The sequence below is a fragment of the Macrobrachium nipponense genome, chromosome 6 (genome assembly GCF_015104395.2).
Source record: "Macrobrachium nipponense isolate FS-2020 chromosome 6, ASM1510439v2, whole genome shotgun sequence".
NCBI classification, from domain to species: domain Eukaryota; kingdom Metazoa; phylum Arthropoda; class Malacostraca; order Decapoda; family Palaemonidae; genus Macrobrachium; species Macrobrachium nipponense.
The window spans coordinates 127036180-127055212 of NC_061108.1; the positions used below are offsets into that span (position 1 = coordinate 127036180).

At 36.5% G+C, this 19033-nt stretch overlaps 1 protein-coding gene across 3 annotated transcripts in view; it reads left to right on the plus strand.

Annotated features, from left to right (window-relative positions):
* Window positions 1-19033, plus strand: part of LOC135216158 (uncharacterized) — a 111994-nt gene that overhangs the window by 54621 nt on the left and 38340 nt on the right. For all 3 annotated transcript variants that reach the window (XM_064251271.1, XM_064251269.1, XM_064251270.1), the window contains exon 4: window positions 14356-14450. In XM_064251271.1, coding sequence (XP_064107341.1) covers window positions 14356-14450 — 95 coding nt within the window. The remainder of the gene's footprint in view (window positions 1-14355; window positions 14451-19033) is intronic.

Consider the following 19033-nt stretch of genomic DNA (forward strand, 5'->3'; position numbering starts at 1 on the left):
TTCCAGTGGTTAGGCCTTCAGTGGGACTTACATCGCACACTCTATCAATTCCGTCGTTGAAAAGGAAAGAAATTGCAAGAGCTACAAAACAATTTCTCAAACGACAACAAACATCCAGGAGGTGCAGGAGAGGATCCTGGGCTCACTCCAGTTTGCATCAGTCACAGACGTTCTGCTCAGAGCCAAACTCAAAGATATAAACAGAGTATGGCGCTCAAGAGCGAATTGCAGATCACGGGGACAAACTAGCCTTTATCCCAGCAATCTTACGGAAACGTCTCCGCCCCTGGACGGAGACAAAGAACCTTTCAAAAGCAATTCCTCTACAGTTTCCCCCTCCATCATTAGTGATCCACACAGACGCCTCACTAACAGGGTGGGGAGGATACTCCCAGTACGAAAAAGTTCAAGGAACTTGGTCGTTAACATTCTGCCAGCTACATAGCAATGTACTGGAGGCCATGGCAGTATTCCTCACACTGAAACGACTCCGTCCGCCCAAGAACTCTCATTTCAAATTAGTTCTGGACAGTGCAGTAGTAGTACACTGCATCAACAGGGGCGGATCCAAGTCAAGCCACTTGAACCATGTCATGATAGCCATCTTTTCTCTGGCATGCAAAAACAAATGGCACCTGTCAGCCACTCACCTGGCAGGAGTCAAGAACGTAGTAGCAGACGCTCTATCACGCTCCGCTCCGTTGGAATCGGAGTGGACACTGGACAGGAGTTCATTCAATTGGATCAGTCTACAAGTCCCCGGACTCCAAGTAGACCTCTTCGCCACGGAGTCAAACCACAAACTCCCTTGTTACGTGGCACCCAACCTCGATCCTCTAGCATACGCTACGGATGCAATGATCCTCGATTGGAACGAATGGAAGAATATTTACCTCTCCCTCCCTCCGTGAACCTTCTCATGAAAGTTTTAGACAAACTCAGGACATTCAAAGGCCAAGTAGCTCTAGTAGCTCCCACTGGCCCAAGAGCAATTGGTTCCCTCTACTCCTAGAGTTGAGACTCCGACCACTACGGATTCCCAACCCCAAACTAACCCAGTTAGTGCAAACTCAGACTGTGTCCGCTTCCTCAAGAATTCAGAAAACCCTAACTTTATGGATTTTCTGAAATTCGCAGCCATGAGGAATGCAGAAATTGATCCCCAGAATATCTCATTCTTGGAATCAGATAAAAGAGAATCTACTCTCCGACAATATGATTCATCTGTCAAGAAACTAGCAGAGTTCCTTAAGTTGTCAAATTCTCAAGTCATGACAACGAACCTAGCCATAACTTTCTTCAGATCATTGTTTGAGAAAGGCTTAGCAGCAAGCACTATCACTACGACCAAATCAGCTCTTAAAAAGATCTTCCAATTTGGTTTTAGCATAGACCTTACGGATTCGTACTTTACGTCCATACCAAAAGCTTGTGCTAGATTAAGACCATCAACGAGACCTAAATCAGTCTCTTGGTTCTTAAATGATGTCCTCAAACTGGCCTCGGACATTAACAATGACTCTTGCAATTATATATCCCTCCTGAGGAAAACCCTATTCTTATTAAGTTTAGCCTCCGGAGCTAGAATATCAGAACTGTCAGCTTTATCAAGGGAACCAGGCCACATTGAGTTCCTCCCCTCAGGGGAAGTCCTCTTATCCCCAGATCGCCATTTTCTAGCCAAAAATGAAGACCCACAGGACAGATGGTCCTCGTGGAAAATCCTACCACTACCTCAAGACATTTCCCTTTGTCCTGTCAACTCATTAAGAGCCTACCTAAGCAGAACAACTCTGAAATCTTCAGGCCCATTGTTCATTAGGAAGGGAGGTGGTACTTTATCCCTAAAAGGGATCAGGCAACAAATTTTATACTTCATTAAACAGGCCAATCCAGAGTCCTTTCCTCGGGCCCACGATGTTAGGGCGGTGGCCACATCTATTAATTATTTCCAACACATGAATTTTGACGATCTTAAGAAGTATACAGGCTGGAAATCTCCGACAGTTTTCAAACGGCACTACCTAAAACCCTTAGAAGCCCTCAATTTCCAGCAGTGGCAGCTGGAAACACAGTTTCTCCTGATTCTTAATTTTTACTATAACTTCTTGTAGCCTTCCCTTCTACCTGCCCCATTGCACCCTTACTTAGTTTAGTCGCCTCCATGTATTGGGTTACCTTGAGTTTGCTTTTGTTCATCATTCTAATCGGATTCAGTTCCATTCTTTTGTATATATCAACTTATATCTTGTCTTTGCCTAACCTGTATTGTTATTGTTTGTTGTTAGGCTAACTAATTTTAAGTGATAACCCGTGTTTTAGGGCTTATACTTCCCTTAGGGTAAGACTGTAATTTTAGTTGATTATTATACTATTAACCTTACAAGTGTTTAACTTTACCTTCTTAATTTATCTGTACTGTTCCTCAAGCTTGGTGTTTGGCATTCTCTGGTACTATTTCACAGGCCGACACAGGTCAAGCCCAGAAAAGGGATTTTGACGAAGGAAAAATCTATTTCTGGGCAACGACCTGTGTCGCCCTGTGAAACCCCACCCTGTAGTTAGATTATCCTCACCCAGCTTACCCAAGCTTGGAGGCTATCTTCAGGAATGACGTCTCAGGCGTCGGAGGCGCTCACGGTAGTAGTAGACCGGGAGCTGTAGCACGGCTCCTCCGTAGTTCGGGGTTTTGTCGAAGGAAGAAGCTAAATGGCAAGGGACCTCTGGTAGTGATTCCACTCGCTCCTTACTATACCGACACTTCTATAAGAAGTGAGCGAGCCATTTATCTTGGCATTATATTGTTTCTTTTTTCTCTAGGATGAATAGCAATATTTATTCTTCAGAAATAGTATCAAAGGAACCATTTCACAGGGCGACACAGGTCGTTGCCCAGAAATAGATTTTTCCTTCGTCAAAATCCCTTTTTTGGGTTAAAAATATTAAAAAAAACCAGGTGTTAACATTTTTAATGGGTTTATCTTAAGTTTCACCTCACAAAATAGGCAGTTGTAAGCAATTTTATAGTGATTTCAACTATTCGTGGATTCTAGCTATTGGGGGGGGGGGGGGGGAGTTCTGGTACGCATCCCCGTGAAAACGGGGGGAAACACCATAGTAATTGTCAATATGTAGTACAGACAATAATTTTGTTCATGTCCAATATCATTTGGGACCCTTCTGGATATATCGAATGGTTGGTTAGTGATAACATTTTTCCTCACTTGTCATTGAAAGTCGTAGTGTTATTTATCTTAGTTACTTTAAGAGTGTTGCTATAGAGAAAATTTCAAGGATAGTTGGTGGAAGACATTGGGTATATAGAATTATGGATTATTAGCTTGCTTTTTAGTAAAAGAATCACCTGCAAATAGTATTCTATACAGTAGTGCCTCAGGATACGAAATTAATCCGTTCCGAAGCAGGTCTTCGTAACCTGATTTTTTCGTATCTTGAACCACATTTTACATGTAAATTGCCTAATTCGCTCCAAGCCCTACAAAAACACCCCAGTAAATTTTATAATAAAGCTAAATTGACCAATAAACAATGAAATAACAATTTGGACCATTCAATACCTAACTTAAACTACATATACTACTAATATGTACTAAATACCTGTAAATAAAGTGTATTAGTGTACATGGTATACAAGAAATACTGTACATACATACGTATGTAGTAAAATGTGGAACCTTTCCTTTCGAGTGAGGCGATCTCCGAAAGTGGTGACAGAGGAGGACAAATGGCAGAAAACATGAAAACACTGAACTTTACGAAACATTAAAAAATGACAGAAAACTTTAACACTAAACTTTACATTTTTTTTTTTACTTTTTTATACTTTAGATTTTTTTTTACAAAATTTCAATTTCTTCACCACTTTCAACGTTCTGTTTTTCCATATCACTTGGATCTTCCTGTTTGCTTACTCCTACTAAAGGCCTTTTTAAAAAATAACTATCCAAAGAAGATTGATTCTGCCTGCTTCTCACTATGTTCCTGAAACAATCTAAGGCAAACATCATAGAACTGCGCAAGCATACGACCTGTGTAAGCCTTTTCAGGGTGTGTCCTTTCTACAAATGATTGCACTTTATGGAAAGCACCTAGAGCATCCTTAATTTCTGCCTTTGTCATAGGGTCCTCCTCCTCGCTGCTGCTAGAGAACTCTTCTTGAACGATGTTATGTTGCATGGCCTCCAACTCCTTCAGGTCATCTGTCGTAAGCTCCTCTTGGTGCTCCTCGAGAAGGTCATTGATGTCGTCCTAGTCGACGACCAGCCCCATGGACTTGCGGAGAGCAACGATCTTGTCAAGATCTGGTTGCGAAGCAGTTTCAGGATCGTCAACTGTTTCTGAATCTGCATCAGCTTCGCCCACGTCGAATCCCTCGAAGTCTCGGGCCAGAGTTTTCTTCACAAAGAATTCAAGGTTCGCCTCAAAACCTCCTGCCAAGCTTGATCGATGAGTCGGATGCATATGACGATATCGAAATGTTCCTTCCAAAATTCATGCAAGGTGAGGTTTGTCGAAACATCTTTTGAAAAGGTGTTTCGTATACAGCTTCTTGAAGTTCGATATCACTTGCTGGTCCATGGGCTGGAGGAGAGGGGTGGTGTTAGGCAGAAGATAAAGAACCTTGATGAAAGAATACTCCGCTAGGATATCTTCCTCGAGGCCTCCTAGGAGGGTGAGCAGGGGCATTGTCCAACAACAGCAGACATTTCAGAGGGAGGCGCTTCTCTTCCAAGAATGTCTTCACTGTTGGGTCGAAACATATTTACCCACTTGGTGAACAAAAGTCTCGTTACCCAGGCTTTCGTATTAGCCCTCCACATCACTGGAAGCTTCTCCTTTACCACTTTGTGGGCCTTGACTTTACAATCCCCACTGGCGTTGGAACATAATGCGAGCGTAAGCTTATCTTTCATAGGCTTATGCCCGGGTAGCTTCTTCTCTACCTCCGTGATGTACGCCCAACAAGGCATTTTTTTCCAAAAAAGGCCAGTCTCGTCACAGTTGAAGACTTGCTGAGAACTGTAACCTTCGTTGATCGTCATCTTGTTGGCCGCTTTCATGTCCAAGATGGCAGCCTCCCCATGCCGCACCACCGAATGGATGCCAGTCCGTTTCCGGAATTATTCAAACCACCCACGAGAAGCCTTGAAGTCTGGGGTTGGCGTCAATGTCCCTTCTCCTCCGTCGTCTTCGGCCTGGGCAATCAAATCGCTGAAAATAGTGCTGGCCTTGTGGCAGATTGCCGTCTCGGTTATTGTATCGCCAGCGATTTCTTTGTCTTTTATCCATACAAGAAACAGCCTCTCCATCTCATCATGCACATGGCTCCTCTTGTTGGACAAAATAGTCACGCCCTTGGAAGGTGTAGCTGCTTTGATGGCTTCCTTCTGCTTAAGGATGGTGCCTATCGTCGACGGATTTCGGCCATATTCCTTAGCGATCACACTCAACCGCATGCCAGCCTCATACTTCTTGATTATCTCCATCTTTGTCTCCATAGAAAGCATCCTCTTCTTTCCGTAAACTTCAGCAACTTTCTTGGGACCCATGACTATACGTATGTTATTAAGTTACTAATTAAGTTCTCACAAAACACGATAAAGTACAAAGCGAAATCACTAACACGAATTTACGTTAACAAACTAAATCGTATATGTGAATGAACGAATTCCGCGTGCATACGATAACGCTGGTGTGACGGAGTGGCCGAACGACGCCTTTACGTAGAGCATGATGGAGTAGTAGATGGTGACCAATAGGAGAGCAGGGTCTTACGGTGGTGACTAGCATCAGGAACCAATGGGAGAGTGGGAAGATGGTGGCAAGTCTACAGATTTAGAGGCACGCGAGTTTTAAAATTGTTCGCTGTGGTCCAGGCGAATCTCGGGACTTTACAGTAACACCCTTTCGTAACCTGAATTATTTTCGTATGCAGAGGCAAAAAAATCTTCGTCTTTGTTTCGTTGCTTTCGTAACTTGAATTTTTCGTAAGTTGGGACTTTCGTATGTCCACTGTACTTATAAGTAAAAGAATACCTGCAAATAGTATTCTTTAACTCAGAATTTTCTTCTTTAAAAATCTTTTTGGCAAAGACCACATTTTGAAATTTTAGATGACAATTGCAATTTATGAAAATTAAGGAAGTTTGTAAGAGATGCAAATTTATACAATTTTATTTAAATATTTCTGATTTACATACCTATCAATATTTATACGAGTACTATTTAGGTAATTATTGTATAGTATTATCATTCTGTTGAATAAAATGATAGAATTCAGTGAATGAATCAGTACTATATATATATATATATGATATATATATATATATATATATATATATTATAGTTTCTATTTTTCTTATTACTTGCTTCTCTGGCTCAGGAATAAGGCGGTCCCCGGGTTACAACGGGGGTTCCGTTCTTGAGACGCGTCGTAAGCCGGAACATCGTCAAAAATCCTAAGAAAACCTTACTTTTAATGCTTTGGGTGCATTGAAAACTATGTAAACTGCATTCTTATGGCATTTTTCATAAAAAAAAAACCTTCAAATATTAATTATTTTGCATTTTTGGTGTCATATTTCATCTGCCAGATGAGCGTTGTAGGCGTCGTAACCCTGGAACATGCGTCTTAACCCTGGAAATAACGTCTATTGACAAGCGTCGTAACCTTGAAACGTCGTAAGCCGACACCGTCTTAACCCGGGGACTGCCTGTACTTACTCAATAATTGGCCCATATTAATAATATTGGGAGAAATCTAAATAATGCTGAATGTGATATTTTTTTTAGAACAGGATTTTGCTGTCAATACTGGTATTATCCGTATTATAATACCAGTATTGACAACAAAATCATGTTCTAAATAAAGTATCACAGTCAGCATTATTTAGATTTCTCCCAATATGAATATTGGCCAATTATATATTAAGAAGTATCTTTGGTCCCAGTGCTTGGCTTTTAGCCTAAACCTCATTCGTATTCCATTCCACTCCATTCTGTCATAAAAAGTAGCAAAATAAAGGAAAGGAGACAAGGAAATTTCATAAAAGGGGTACAAGAGAATAATGAAGGAAATTCTGCAGATTTTTCCACAGAAAAAGGGTATGAGAAGGGACTGTTGCACCAAACTGTGGTTGAAATGGTATTGTATTATGAAAAGCAGATGATTTTATTTATTTGACATGATTGGATGGATATTTATCAGACAGAGATTGCTTGTTGATTCAGCCTTGAAGAAGTTTTAGAAGGATTCAGTTATAAGCATATATAGAGAGGTGTCAGTATTAGTGGATTTTAGCTATTCGCATGGGTTTGCGACCCATCCCCCGTTAATACAGAGGGTCAACTGTAGTTTTCTAGAAAACATTTTTTTGCTTCACAACCAACCAGTTCAATAGAATTACTTACATACATGCTACTGGTAAATTTAGGAATTTAAAATCTGTGGTCTATGACATGAAGTACATAATGTGAACATACAAAACACTGATAAGGCGAATTAATATTTTCATCCGATGTCAAAGGAACCGTAACGCGACTGTTCACAATCCAAGATACGTATGTGTACAGAAATAGGATTAGTATATACATAATCAGGCCACCAAATGGACTGATGGATTAGTTCTTATTCGAAAGGTGAAATGTAGAACATGACTAGGTTGAAGAATTTATATACTATTTATGTTGATGTACAGATAATTGATGAAAAGTGAAAGGCAGAAAGCAGACTTAATAGTAGGGGAAGGGTTCTGCATTAAACCTCAAGCTCAAGCATTGCCTGCAATGTGCTTTGAAGGCAACTTGTAGCCAGTTTACTATCTGACAGACACATTTCTAACAGTGGTGGAAATGTTCTTCATTATAAAAGTCATATGTTTCATTTCTGTAGTTTTACTGTAAAAGGATATGTTTTAGAGGTTTTTGGCATTTCCCAAAATTGCTGTCAGATTAGAATGTACTGTACTGTCCAGATTGTTTTTTACTTACTACTTTTGTCATCAGATTTATCCAGTTATTATTCTTAAATTTATACAACTTCAGTTTATAGTAAGTAAGTAGTAACACAGTGTAAGCAGTACGTATCTCCTAAAGAAACTCAGTTATTTTATAAGAGAGAAAAAAGGATGCTACAAGTGAAGGAGAAACCAAAGGTAGATATCACCAGTACATACTTAATTAGGAGTACTACTACATATTTATAAAATAAAAAAATGCCTTCTCATCTACCTAGAGGCAAGTGTCTCTCCCACCACCCACTACTATAGGTGACCTATTTGTACTTAAAGAAATTCATAGAAATATTTAGAAGATGGAAAAGTAGAATGGAAAAGGAAGGCTGGAAAGTACATTTAAGAATACGTAACTAGTATATGTTATGACAGAAAATGATGTTGTGTAGGATTGCAAAAATGTAAATAGTTTAAGAGATTTTATTGTAAAGAGCAAATTGAAAAAAAAAAGAAAAAAGAAGGAAACAGTTGCTGATGTACATACTGTCTTTAGAAGAGGTAGAAAGTTTCTTTTACCATGGCAATAGTATAATAGAATGTGAAACAGGTACTATTGAGAGGGCAGTTAAAAAAAATGACAGCATGGGTGAAGTATATATAAAAAAAACTGTTAGGTTACTGATGTCTATGAGTTTCATACTAGTAAATCATAGTGAATAATCTGGGTGTTCACATGGGTCAATATACGTACTGTCATCTTATGTATCCTTATCCAGATAAAAATAGTATTTGTCTTTATTACAAGATAAATAAAGGGATAGATAGTTTTAGGCATAAACATTGTCTTGCTGAAATTTTGTTGAAGTTAAAAATGTGTCAGATGTCCTGACAAATATTACCAAATTTCTGATTACATACTGGTAATCCAAGACGGGTGATTTTAGGGAAGGTTCAGTTGTATAAGCATTGAAGATATTGAGGACTTTTCATTTACGCTACCAACTTTAAAGGGTTGCCATTTGATCCGTGTGGGTTATATAAGTCAAGAAACAGAGACTGTTGACACTGTGAATTCTGTGGAAAGTATGCTGTAATACAGTTGATCTTGAAATAATAACCTCAGAAAGGGCATACAAAGCTTACTGAGTATTTCATCACAGAAAATTAATAATGGTCCTCAACACATTTCAGAAGCAGGTCATTGCACTATTTAGGCAACAAAATTAACAACTAAGTATAATTTGCCTTTGTAAACATGCACTGTTGAGCATACATGAAAATTATAATGTAAATGCATAATTGGTGAGCATGATACGTAGTAGGTACATTATGTAATATGCTGCAAAACCTGAACTCTTCAAAATAATAAAATGGAGGAGGGTTTAAACTTGGAACAGTTTAATACTGCACTGTAATTCATGGTGGAAGTGGGTTGGGAAGGTGTTGATCAGAGTGAAGTAAATGCAGTAAATGGAGTTAGTTTGAGTATGGTGAAAAGTGTATCAAAAGATTTAGTCAGAAGGTAGGAAAATAGAAGGATGCAGAATAGTGGGAAGTCCCAGCAAATCCTGGAGAAAGGTCAAAGTGAGAGCCTTGAAGTGGAAAATCCAATACATAAATATTAATGCTAATAATCATTGTTTATAAGGATAGAAAATGTAATTCCCCTTATTTCCCCATCACAGTCATGTTTTTCATCCCTGTCGATGAACTGTAGTAGAACTAGATAAACAAGCTTTTGATGTGTTACATGTGATTAGAGTTCCTAATTTTTTTTTATTAGCTGGAATATAATGCCATTGATCACAACAGTTACTGCAAACATGCATGACTAGTGAAAAATGGATCTCAGCTTTCAAATTTTATTTAAAAGTGGTTTGCTCGAGATACTTGAGAGAGAGAATGACAACTGTGTGCTTTACATGTTTACGAATATGATTGACAAACCGTTAATGGTTTGTCAGGAGAAAACTCCTAACAAAATATGTTTGAAGAAAATATACTTGAAACAATATTGTAGTATTTTTTCTTTTTTAAGAACAAAAATATCCAGTACAGGTTATCTAGAGTTGGAATTTATTGAGAGAATAAAAAAAGCTTATACCATAGATAAGCTGAATGAGATTAGGAGTTGTAAAAGACTGAGATTGTTTATGAAAGTATGATTATACTAGTACACAATTACTATTATTATTGCTGTGTACAAACATGATTCATGGACTGAGTGAACCTAAGATCATTGGATTGGGCTTAGCCTTCACACAACTTCTGGGAGTAAAGTATGTGGTGTGAGCTGTAGTCCTTTTGATCACCACAATAGTTGGAAGACATAGACCTATTTTTGGGGGAGAGCTGTTGAGAAGGGAGGCTGGAGATGACTAGAATTTGTGGAATGGAAAGCACGGGAATGACATGAGTGTGCCTTGACTGCTGTTGTTAACTTCAAGGTAAAAACAGTTGTTGGTGGGACCTTTTTTGTTTTACACCCATGGCTTTTGGGGGAAATCGCTGAATTATTTATCTTTTATGACCTGTGATGTTTTTTCTTATTTATCAATGAAAATACCGTAGAGAAGAGTTGATTGGGATTTGGTAGAATGTGTGTGTGTGTTTGGGTATTTTGTTTTCCTAACCCCTTGTATTTGTTTGAGCACTCTGGGTACAAGTAGAGAATTAAGAGAAACAGGTTTGGAGTTACCAAACCAAAAAATAAAATTAAATGTTGTAAAATTGAAATGGTTACATAACAACAGTATGTGTTTAAACAAAAATTATTGAGAGACACTTTTTTTAATTTAGAAAAATACATCAAAACAAAATAAAAAGGTAGTAGGATTGAATTTATATATATAGCATGTATGTAGTTGATTTGGCAATGGCAGAATATGATGCTGTAGTGAAATTACAAAGAAATACAAACAGAAATAAAAAAAACTAAGTTACCGTAATTTTATCCTAAGATATTTGTTGATTTAATGTTAGTACGTATTTGATTTTCTTGTGAAACTTTTAGCCCTTCAAAAATTTTGCAGTTTCCAAAACTCCTCTGTGGTAACATATGCTGAAGCTTCAGCCCACTTGTAGGCATGGAGATAATTGCTCTTGTTACTGATATGAAATTTATGTTTCATGATAGAGCACCGATTTCATATCAGTGATAAAACTAAGTAATTAATCAGTACAGTACAGTATTTTATTGTAACTCAATTATGTAGTCGAAATGATTTATGCTGTAGTGGTATTAAATTTAATTGAGAACTGATATTTGTTTAGTTTTTGGAAGCAAGTAGTATATCATATGAATAACATAATGGAGAGTTATAAATTCCTTTTACAGCATGACAAATGATAATAAACTTCCTTTTTAATTATATATTATTAGTACATATATTTGTAGTAGATATTACATTACATCAAAGTACGTAGGGAAAAGGGCACAAATTTGTATGAATCTGTATTATGGATTGGCTTTATGATACTAGTTCCCTTTGAACAGCCCCGTTTTGCATGAGATCCAGTTAAATTGTTAACTGACACTAATCCAATGCCAGCCCAGTGTTACCCAGTGTCAGATTATTTATTTAATTTCAACAGAATCTTGGTGGATGTAATTTTAGTGACATTTGACATCACTGGAATCTCAGAATTGGGAATGAACACCTGAATTATATTGCTTTGCTTACTTTAAAGTTAAGTACTGAAAGTAGGCTGTAGCTAATGCATTTTTATAGACATTTATATAGACGGGATGTTGACATTTTCAGTTGACCTAATGAATTAGAATTACTAGCAGCTACTGGTGTATTCTGGGCAACAGAAGACCTTTCTTTTACTTGAATTACAGTGTAGTGTTATATTTACAACATCAATTATTTACAAAGCCAATTAATGCAGTTTAAATTTTGAAGTCAATTTTGTAATGTTTTGTCATTGGTGTTGTTGTGATATGGAATTCAGAAGTGTGAAATGTTCTGTGAACAATATATATGTATCAAAGGTAATCGTGTGAGGATGATGGAAATGCTGTACAGTATAGTATACAGTATATGAAAGCACAGAATTCCATTGAAGGTGTTTCATGCAAAAAAAAAAAAAAAATCTCATTGAAAAGAACTAAAACTAAACTCATCATTTGGAAGAATTCTGATGATTATCTCAGTTTATGGTTATGTTTTAAATTTTCATCTTTTTTATAATGTAGTAATTTTTGTTTAACATTTCAAGGTATAACAGGAATTTCATTACTTTTATGCACCATTTTGTCCAGGTACATATCACACTTTATTCCTAGTTTAATTAGAGGCTAGTGTTACCAGGAAATTATGCATGTATTCGCTTATTAAAAATTATAAAATGAATGACATAACAAATAGATAAAAATTATGAAAATGCAAGGAGAATAATATTAGGGTAGTATTGCATTAATCTTCGCTTGTGAACCTTTGGAGTTCCAATTGCATGACCTCCTCGTGGAGACTGTTCAACAGTCCCAATGGTCTAAGGAATAAAGGTCCTCTGGAACTGAGTAGTTCTACAGGAGGCTCGTTTACTGTATTTGGTGCTGCTGTTCAGCAAATTGGTAGCTCTCGGCAGGAAAAGGGGATCAGGGATCAATTTTGAATGTGAAAGGTCTGTTAAAAAGGGATTTTGACGAAGGAAAAATCTGTTTCTGGGGGAAGACCTGTGTCGCCCGGTGAAAGGTTCCTGTAGCTCACTTTTCAAAGTATAAATAGATCCTAAATATACCAGAGAAAAAAGCCAGCAGGGTTTGCTGAGGGTTACTACCCTCGCGTGACCACCCAAAGGGTGTCAGGTATAAAGTACAAGGCGAGTGGAAGCCGCTATTCACAGGTTTTCTGCCAATTAGAAGATTCCTTTCCAAAATCCCTCTCACGGTAAGAGCCTTTTGCAAAGGCCGGCAGACACAGGTCGAACCCAGAAATACAACTTTTGAAAAATTGACAAACAAGATTGTTTGTTAGTCACGGATAGAAAACCATGAATGCCTCCACATTTGTGCATTCAGAGTTGTGCATCATGTTATTTGTGGGTATTTGTTGTGAAGCTGAATTCAAGTTCTTATTCTTTTAAATGCTATTGATTATTCAGATCTCATTAGCAAACTAACTTCTGCAGTACAGGATACTGTATGTACAGATTATTCCAGCAAAGAAGATGAAACATCCATCACCTGGTAGTGAATTTCTTTTTTTAATTCCTGATAATAGTAATTCAGATATGTGACACATTGTAAGTTTTGCAAATACTAGTTGAAAATATGCTAGTAGGTTTTTGTATTTTATCAGTGGCCCTGTAAGAGCACGTTTTCCTGCCAGATTTGGTGATGTATGGCATATGAAGGACTTTATGTGGTGTCATTGATATTCAAAAAATTTTTCTTCAAACTTCCTGAAATAGAGATTGATGAATTTTTGTGATAGAACTTTACATCAAATGATTTTAACATATTTCATGGGATATATTTTCTTGATATATGTTTACATTTAATTATTATAAGATTTAAATCGTGATGTGTTTTGACCTTGGTAAGATTTTGCTAATGGTTCTTGACATGTAAAGATAATGAAGTTTTCTAACAATGGCTACTAAATAATTTATATCCCTCCAAAAAATGAACGGGGAAAAGGTGCTTTTCCCATAGGAGTAGGTTTCATCCACTTTTCCCTTAAAGACTGGGAGAATGTTCTAAGAAAACAGTACAATAGGAGAGGTTACTGCACAGAAAGTATGGATAGTCTGTTCCCTTTGATGATAATTTTCATTTTGACGCCAAGTGTTGATGACTGGCTATTCATTCATGTTTGCTTGTAATTTGAAAACTGTTGCAACCTCATAATGTCCTGTATGTGCACAAGAAATCAATACTAATGACTGTATCCCATAATTTAAAGAGAACCGCTGGTCTTCTTTCCTGGTGATACGTGTGAATAAAATTGTTGTGAGATTAAAACATGCAATGTGCAGAAAAGTAATGACTGGTTTTCCAGAGTAATGGAAGAATCCAATTTAAATACAGGCTTCCTTTCTACTTTCATTAAATCTATTTCTGCTTTCTACATTGTGGGTGTAATGTGCCAGCAATCAATGTTACATCCAGTCCCTCATATGAAGGTCTAATACCAGCTAATTGGGTGTCAGAAATATGTTTTGTAATTTCTCCTTAGGCAAAATCTCTTAGGATCTTAAATAAATGAAAAATACCAGGCAAAATCTCTTAGAATCTTACATAAATGAAAAATACCACCACACACTACAATACTATGCAGATTAGAGGCATATTTTAATATGAATATGTAAAATGGTAGTTCATATATCTCTTATTTTTAATTGTATATTGATTGTTATATGTTTTTATTTTCAGGCCTCACAAAGTACGGTTCGCCCACCTCCCTTAGTTCCATCTTCAACGACGATTAGTCCAGTTTCCTCCGCTTCTACCTCCTCCACCAACCGCATGTACGTATGTGCATTATATACTACTTGTTCCTTTTGTTTCAACAGTTTAGTTGATAGATCATTGTAATTTTGTTGTCCTTCAGGTATTAGGAATTACCTTTGATGAGGTACCGTTAAAACACTAGAGTTTGATGGGAATTTTGTTATCAAGAAAGTTATTCTTAGGATGTTAACATTGTATGGGTGTCTTTTTCTCCCTAATTGCTATATTGTAATATAATAGACCAATGCATAAACATTTTGTTGCAGAGTGGGGATGATACTGAAGAGGAGAAATATCTTTATTCTTTGTGTTAACATTGTATGGTTGTCTCTTTTTCTCCCCAATTGCTATAATATTGAAATATAATAGACCAATGCATAAACATCTTGTTGCTGAGTGGGGATTACCTATACTGGAGAGGAGAGATGTCTGGAAAGAACTGGGATTCAGAGAGGTAGATTCATTACAAATGTATGTATTTGAAGTTTATCACAGGCTCGCAACAGAAATATGATGCTTTACAAATTTGTTTCTGGTTAATCTGAGGTTACAGATGTTCACCAAGCTATTATGCTGTTATTGTTTTGATAGGTGTTTGTTAATTAGGTATTTATAAAAGTAGTGGCTCTACTTGAAATTATCCGTTAACTTCATAAGAGCATTCCTAATTGACTTCTTTGGTAAAGTAGAACTACGTATACAGATCATTGAATAGTCAAATACAAGAATTCTGTACGCAAAAATTATTTTCAAATGAAAACATATCAAATGAATTGGTTAGTAGTAGTATTAGGAGGAGGAGATATCAAATGAATTAGTTAGTATTAGGGGGAGAGACACGGGTCATATTTGTTTGGTGTACATCAGATTTAAGTGATTGCGGTTTTTACCTGCTACAGTCTGACCTCTTTAATTCAGCACCCTTGGGACCAGGCCACTGTTAGACCACAGAAAATGCTGGATGACTGAAATCACCCTTAAAAAAACCTCAATGTAAATATAGTCTTGCCAGGTCATTCCTCATGTATATTGCTTTGTTATCAAAGGTAGGACAAACAAAGCTTGCGAATAATCACTGTCACACGTTGGTTTTAGTTCCTTATGAAAAATTGTGGCCCGCTCCATAAGCATCCCGAGAATGCTTACACCTTTGCCACATTATAGCTTAAACCACTTTTAAGTGCACTGTACTGTCTGATTCTGAAGTGGCATCTTTCAATGTTTTCCAGCACTTCAAAATTTTCTGGCTTTTGTTTTCATCAAAAAATAGAAAATCTGCTGGTCTTGTTACTGTAAGTCATAAATGTGGATGATCTGATGCCATAGGACTCATGCAGCCTTGACATGTTTTCCTTTTTGTAATTTCTAAAGTTACTCCACCTTTTCAAGCATAGATAAAGATTTATGCTTTTGCTTCTTACCTCTAGCACCACATCTGCACCTTCTGCTCTCTTGGGTGGCATCTGGAATGGGTAAATATGCAGCTGTGTGTTTACAATCCTGTACATACCTGAATTTCTGTAAACCGAAAAACCTTAAAAACCAAAATATTGTTGAGGCTATAGCATCATCATAAGTTATTATAAAATTAACAAAATGTATTGCCATTTAGAGAACCACTTAGTTTGAAGATTCATGTCTTTACTGTATATACTTTTGTATCATGTGTCTTTTTCCAAACCTAATTTTTAACCTGCATATCTGTTTGTGTGTGAGAGAGAGAGAGAGAGAGAGAGAGCGCGCGAGCAAGCGCGATTATTATAATTTACGGATGTAGCAATCCTACACCATTCACATTCTTAAAATCATCAGCTGATTACAATTTACTGACATCATTACTACTATTACATAGTTGCTAAATTAAATTTTTCCAGGGATAAGTATTTTTGTAAATTATGCAACTTTCACTATAGTAGTACATGATTTATATGGTGAAATCATGTTCAGGGATAAAATTTTAAGTATCACTTGATACACTGGTATACTACTGTGTATGCAAATTACAGTTCTCTTTAGCGCTGTATATTTTTTATTTTCACAGAACAAAACATTTTCGTTAGAAGTAAACTGTGCTTGTGTATTTACGAAGCACACTTCAGTTCTGAAATCCAAAAATCAAAACAACATTTGGCACCGCCCTTGTAGCCACTCGACGAACTAATGGTGGCTGATTTAAAAAATGCCGGACCACAAAGTGTTGGATTAAAGAGGTTGGACTGTACCACTGTACTTTGTGTATTTTGTATGTGGCCATTCTCAGCGTATTTTTGTATTTTTACACCTGTTTTGTCTTGATGTCTTGCCCGAGAGTGTTAATAAAGTCAGAAAAACTAGGACATTGATTTTTTAAATGAAGTGGTACCATACAGTATTTGGATTTTTTTTATTTTTTAAATGCAGTGGTACCATACAGTATTTGGATTTTTTTTAATGAAGTTGTACCGTACAGTATTTGTAGGTGGTGGTGATAACTGGAAAGACAATGGTATCATACAAATTATAGTTTAATAAGTAAAATGTAGTGGCAGAAGTAGGACAGAGAAAAATCATTTGGTGAGGAGTGTTTTGGAAAATTTGTAGGGTGTCTTCTGCATTAGTGTTCATTTTCACTGCTGTAAAGGATTTTGATGTTAGGTATGAGCAAGTTCTTCCTTTGCATATTTAGTCCATCTTCCCTCATAGTAAGTATGTACAGTACTGCATTAAGTACTCTTGTTTTTTGGACTTCTCTCTAAATAAAAGACTTCTGGAGTTTGTGCTCTTGCTTTCACATTGACCAGGCACATTTTTAACTCCAAGCCCACTCTGAAATTCTCTTATACTTTTTTTCAATTTTTAGCGTCCTGTCTTTTGTTTAACAAACTAATTCAAATTTTGTTGTGAAGTTGGCTGTTAGTTTTCCTTTGCAAAAAAGGAAAAATATCTTGATCTTTGTGTTTTGGAACACTTCTATTTTGAGATTTATGTAATGCTTTCAATTGCCTTTCACTTTATGCAAGATCTTGAAGTGATTAAACAGGAAAGAAAGTATGTATCGTTCCTTGAGTTGGCCATGTAAAAAAAAAAAAAAAAAAAAAAAAAAAAAAAAGAGGAGGAGGAGGTATGCTTCAAGTATAAATGATCAACAAGTTTAAACAGGTACTGTACCTGAAATTTACACCGATATTCGTCCTTGTGAAAACAGAACTGCAGATATGTTTTAGGTCTAATTTTGTTTTGCAAATAGTTTGCCAAGTTCTTTTGTAAACTATACAAATATTAAAAAAGAAAGGTCTGTGTACCTTTTCATTCGATTTTCCAGCACCAGCTGGAGAGACGTTAGAGAAGTTTTTTTATATTAAACCGTATTGTAAGTTTAGGGTGCTTGTAGTCATGTTAAGTTTTGAACAATTTTATCATCTTTTATATTTATGGTGTTTAGCAACATATAGCGATATTTATTGTTATACCTACAGTTTACTGTTCTGCAGCCTTGAATAATTGATTTCTCTTTTGTCTGGCCCTTTCTATGCCCATCTGTTAGCAAAGATTAAAGATTTAAATACTGTAATTTTAACACTTTCCATCACTAGACCCTTACAAGTCCTGTCTGCCCCAGAGCCAGAGCTGTGATAAGCAGTACTTTGTATTGAGACTGTGATACTCATAATGATGTTATTATTGTATTGCAGTATATTAAAAAAAAAAACGGCAAGAAACATGATGAGTTGAAAATTGTCAAAAGTAATTTTCAGTCATAAGGTGAACTCAAGAGTTGGATGTTGGACGACACATTAGTGTGTCACATGAAGTCCTAAGGTCTAATCTCTCCTAATTTAAAGACTTCAGCCTTTATATGGATCCAAGGGTCTGATGTTTTTAGATCAGTGGTTAATTAGAAATTGAAACTTGGCCATAACTTTCAAACACTTCATAGTTGGCATCGATACTCCTCTAATGAAGCTAATGTGAAGAGTAAGGTCAAGGTACTTAAGGGTTCAGTGATCTCATAGGAATTTTCCCCTTGGTTGGGTATTATAATTACAAACATATCTGTGTAAATGGACCATCTGGCAAATGAAAGATAAAAAGGAAGAGTTTGATATTTTTACCCCTTTGGAATTTATGGCACATGGCAGTGTGAAAATGAAGTATTTTATTAAAATATAATAAGTTTTGAGTTTATAACAAGTTTCCAAGTTTATGGGATTCCCCACAGCCACAGCACAAACTAGATGGTATGATTACATTTTTTTTTAGTATATGTTGCATATGATCTATTTTATTGAAAATACCATCAGAATTGACATATGGCACTTTTTCCCCATCCCTACAACAGAACACCATCAAAGCAGACCTCAGTCGTCTTAAAACCCTGATTCATGTAACAATATGACACATCAGCCCTTGATCACAGTGCTCAAAGTTGGAGACCTGTAACTCAAAGTATATTTTTATAACTTCAGATATGTTTCAAATTATGTTTTGTTTATTATTTTTCAAACAAAATCATGAAGGTTATATATGAAAGGATAAAGTTTGTCAGATCTTTAGTGTATGGAAAAAGTTTAAGTGAATTTATATTTTTTGGCAAACCAATGATATTAATAATCACATTACA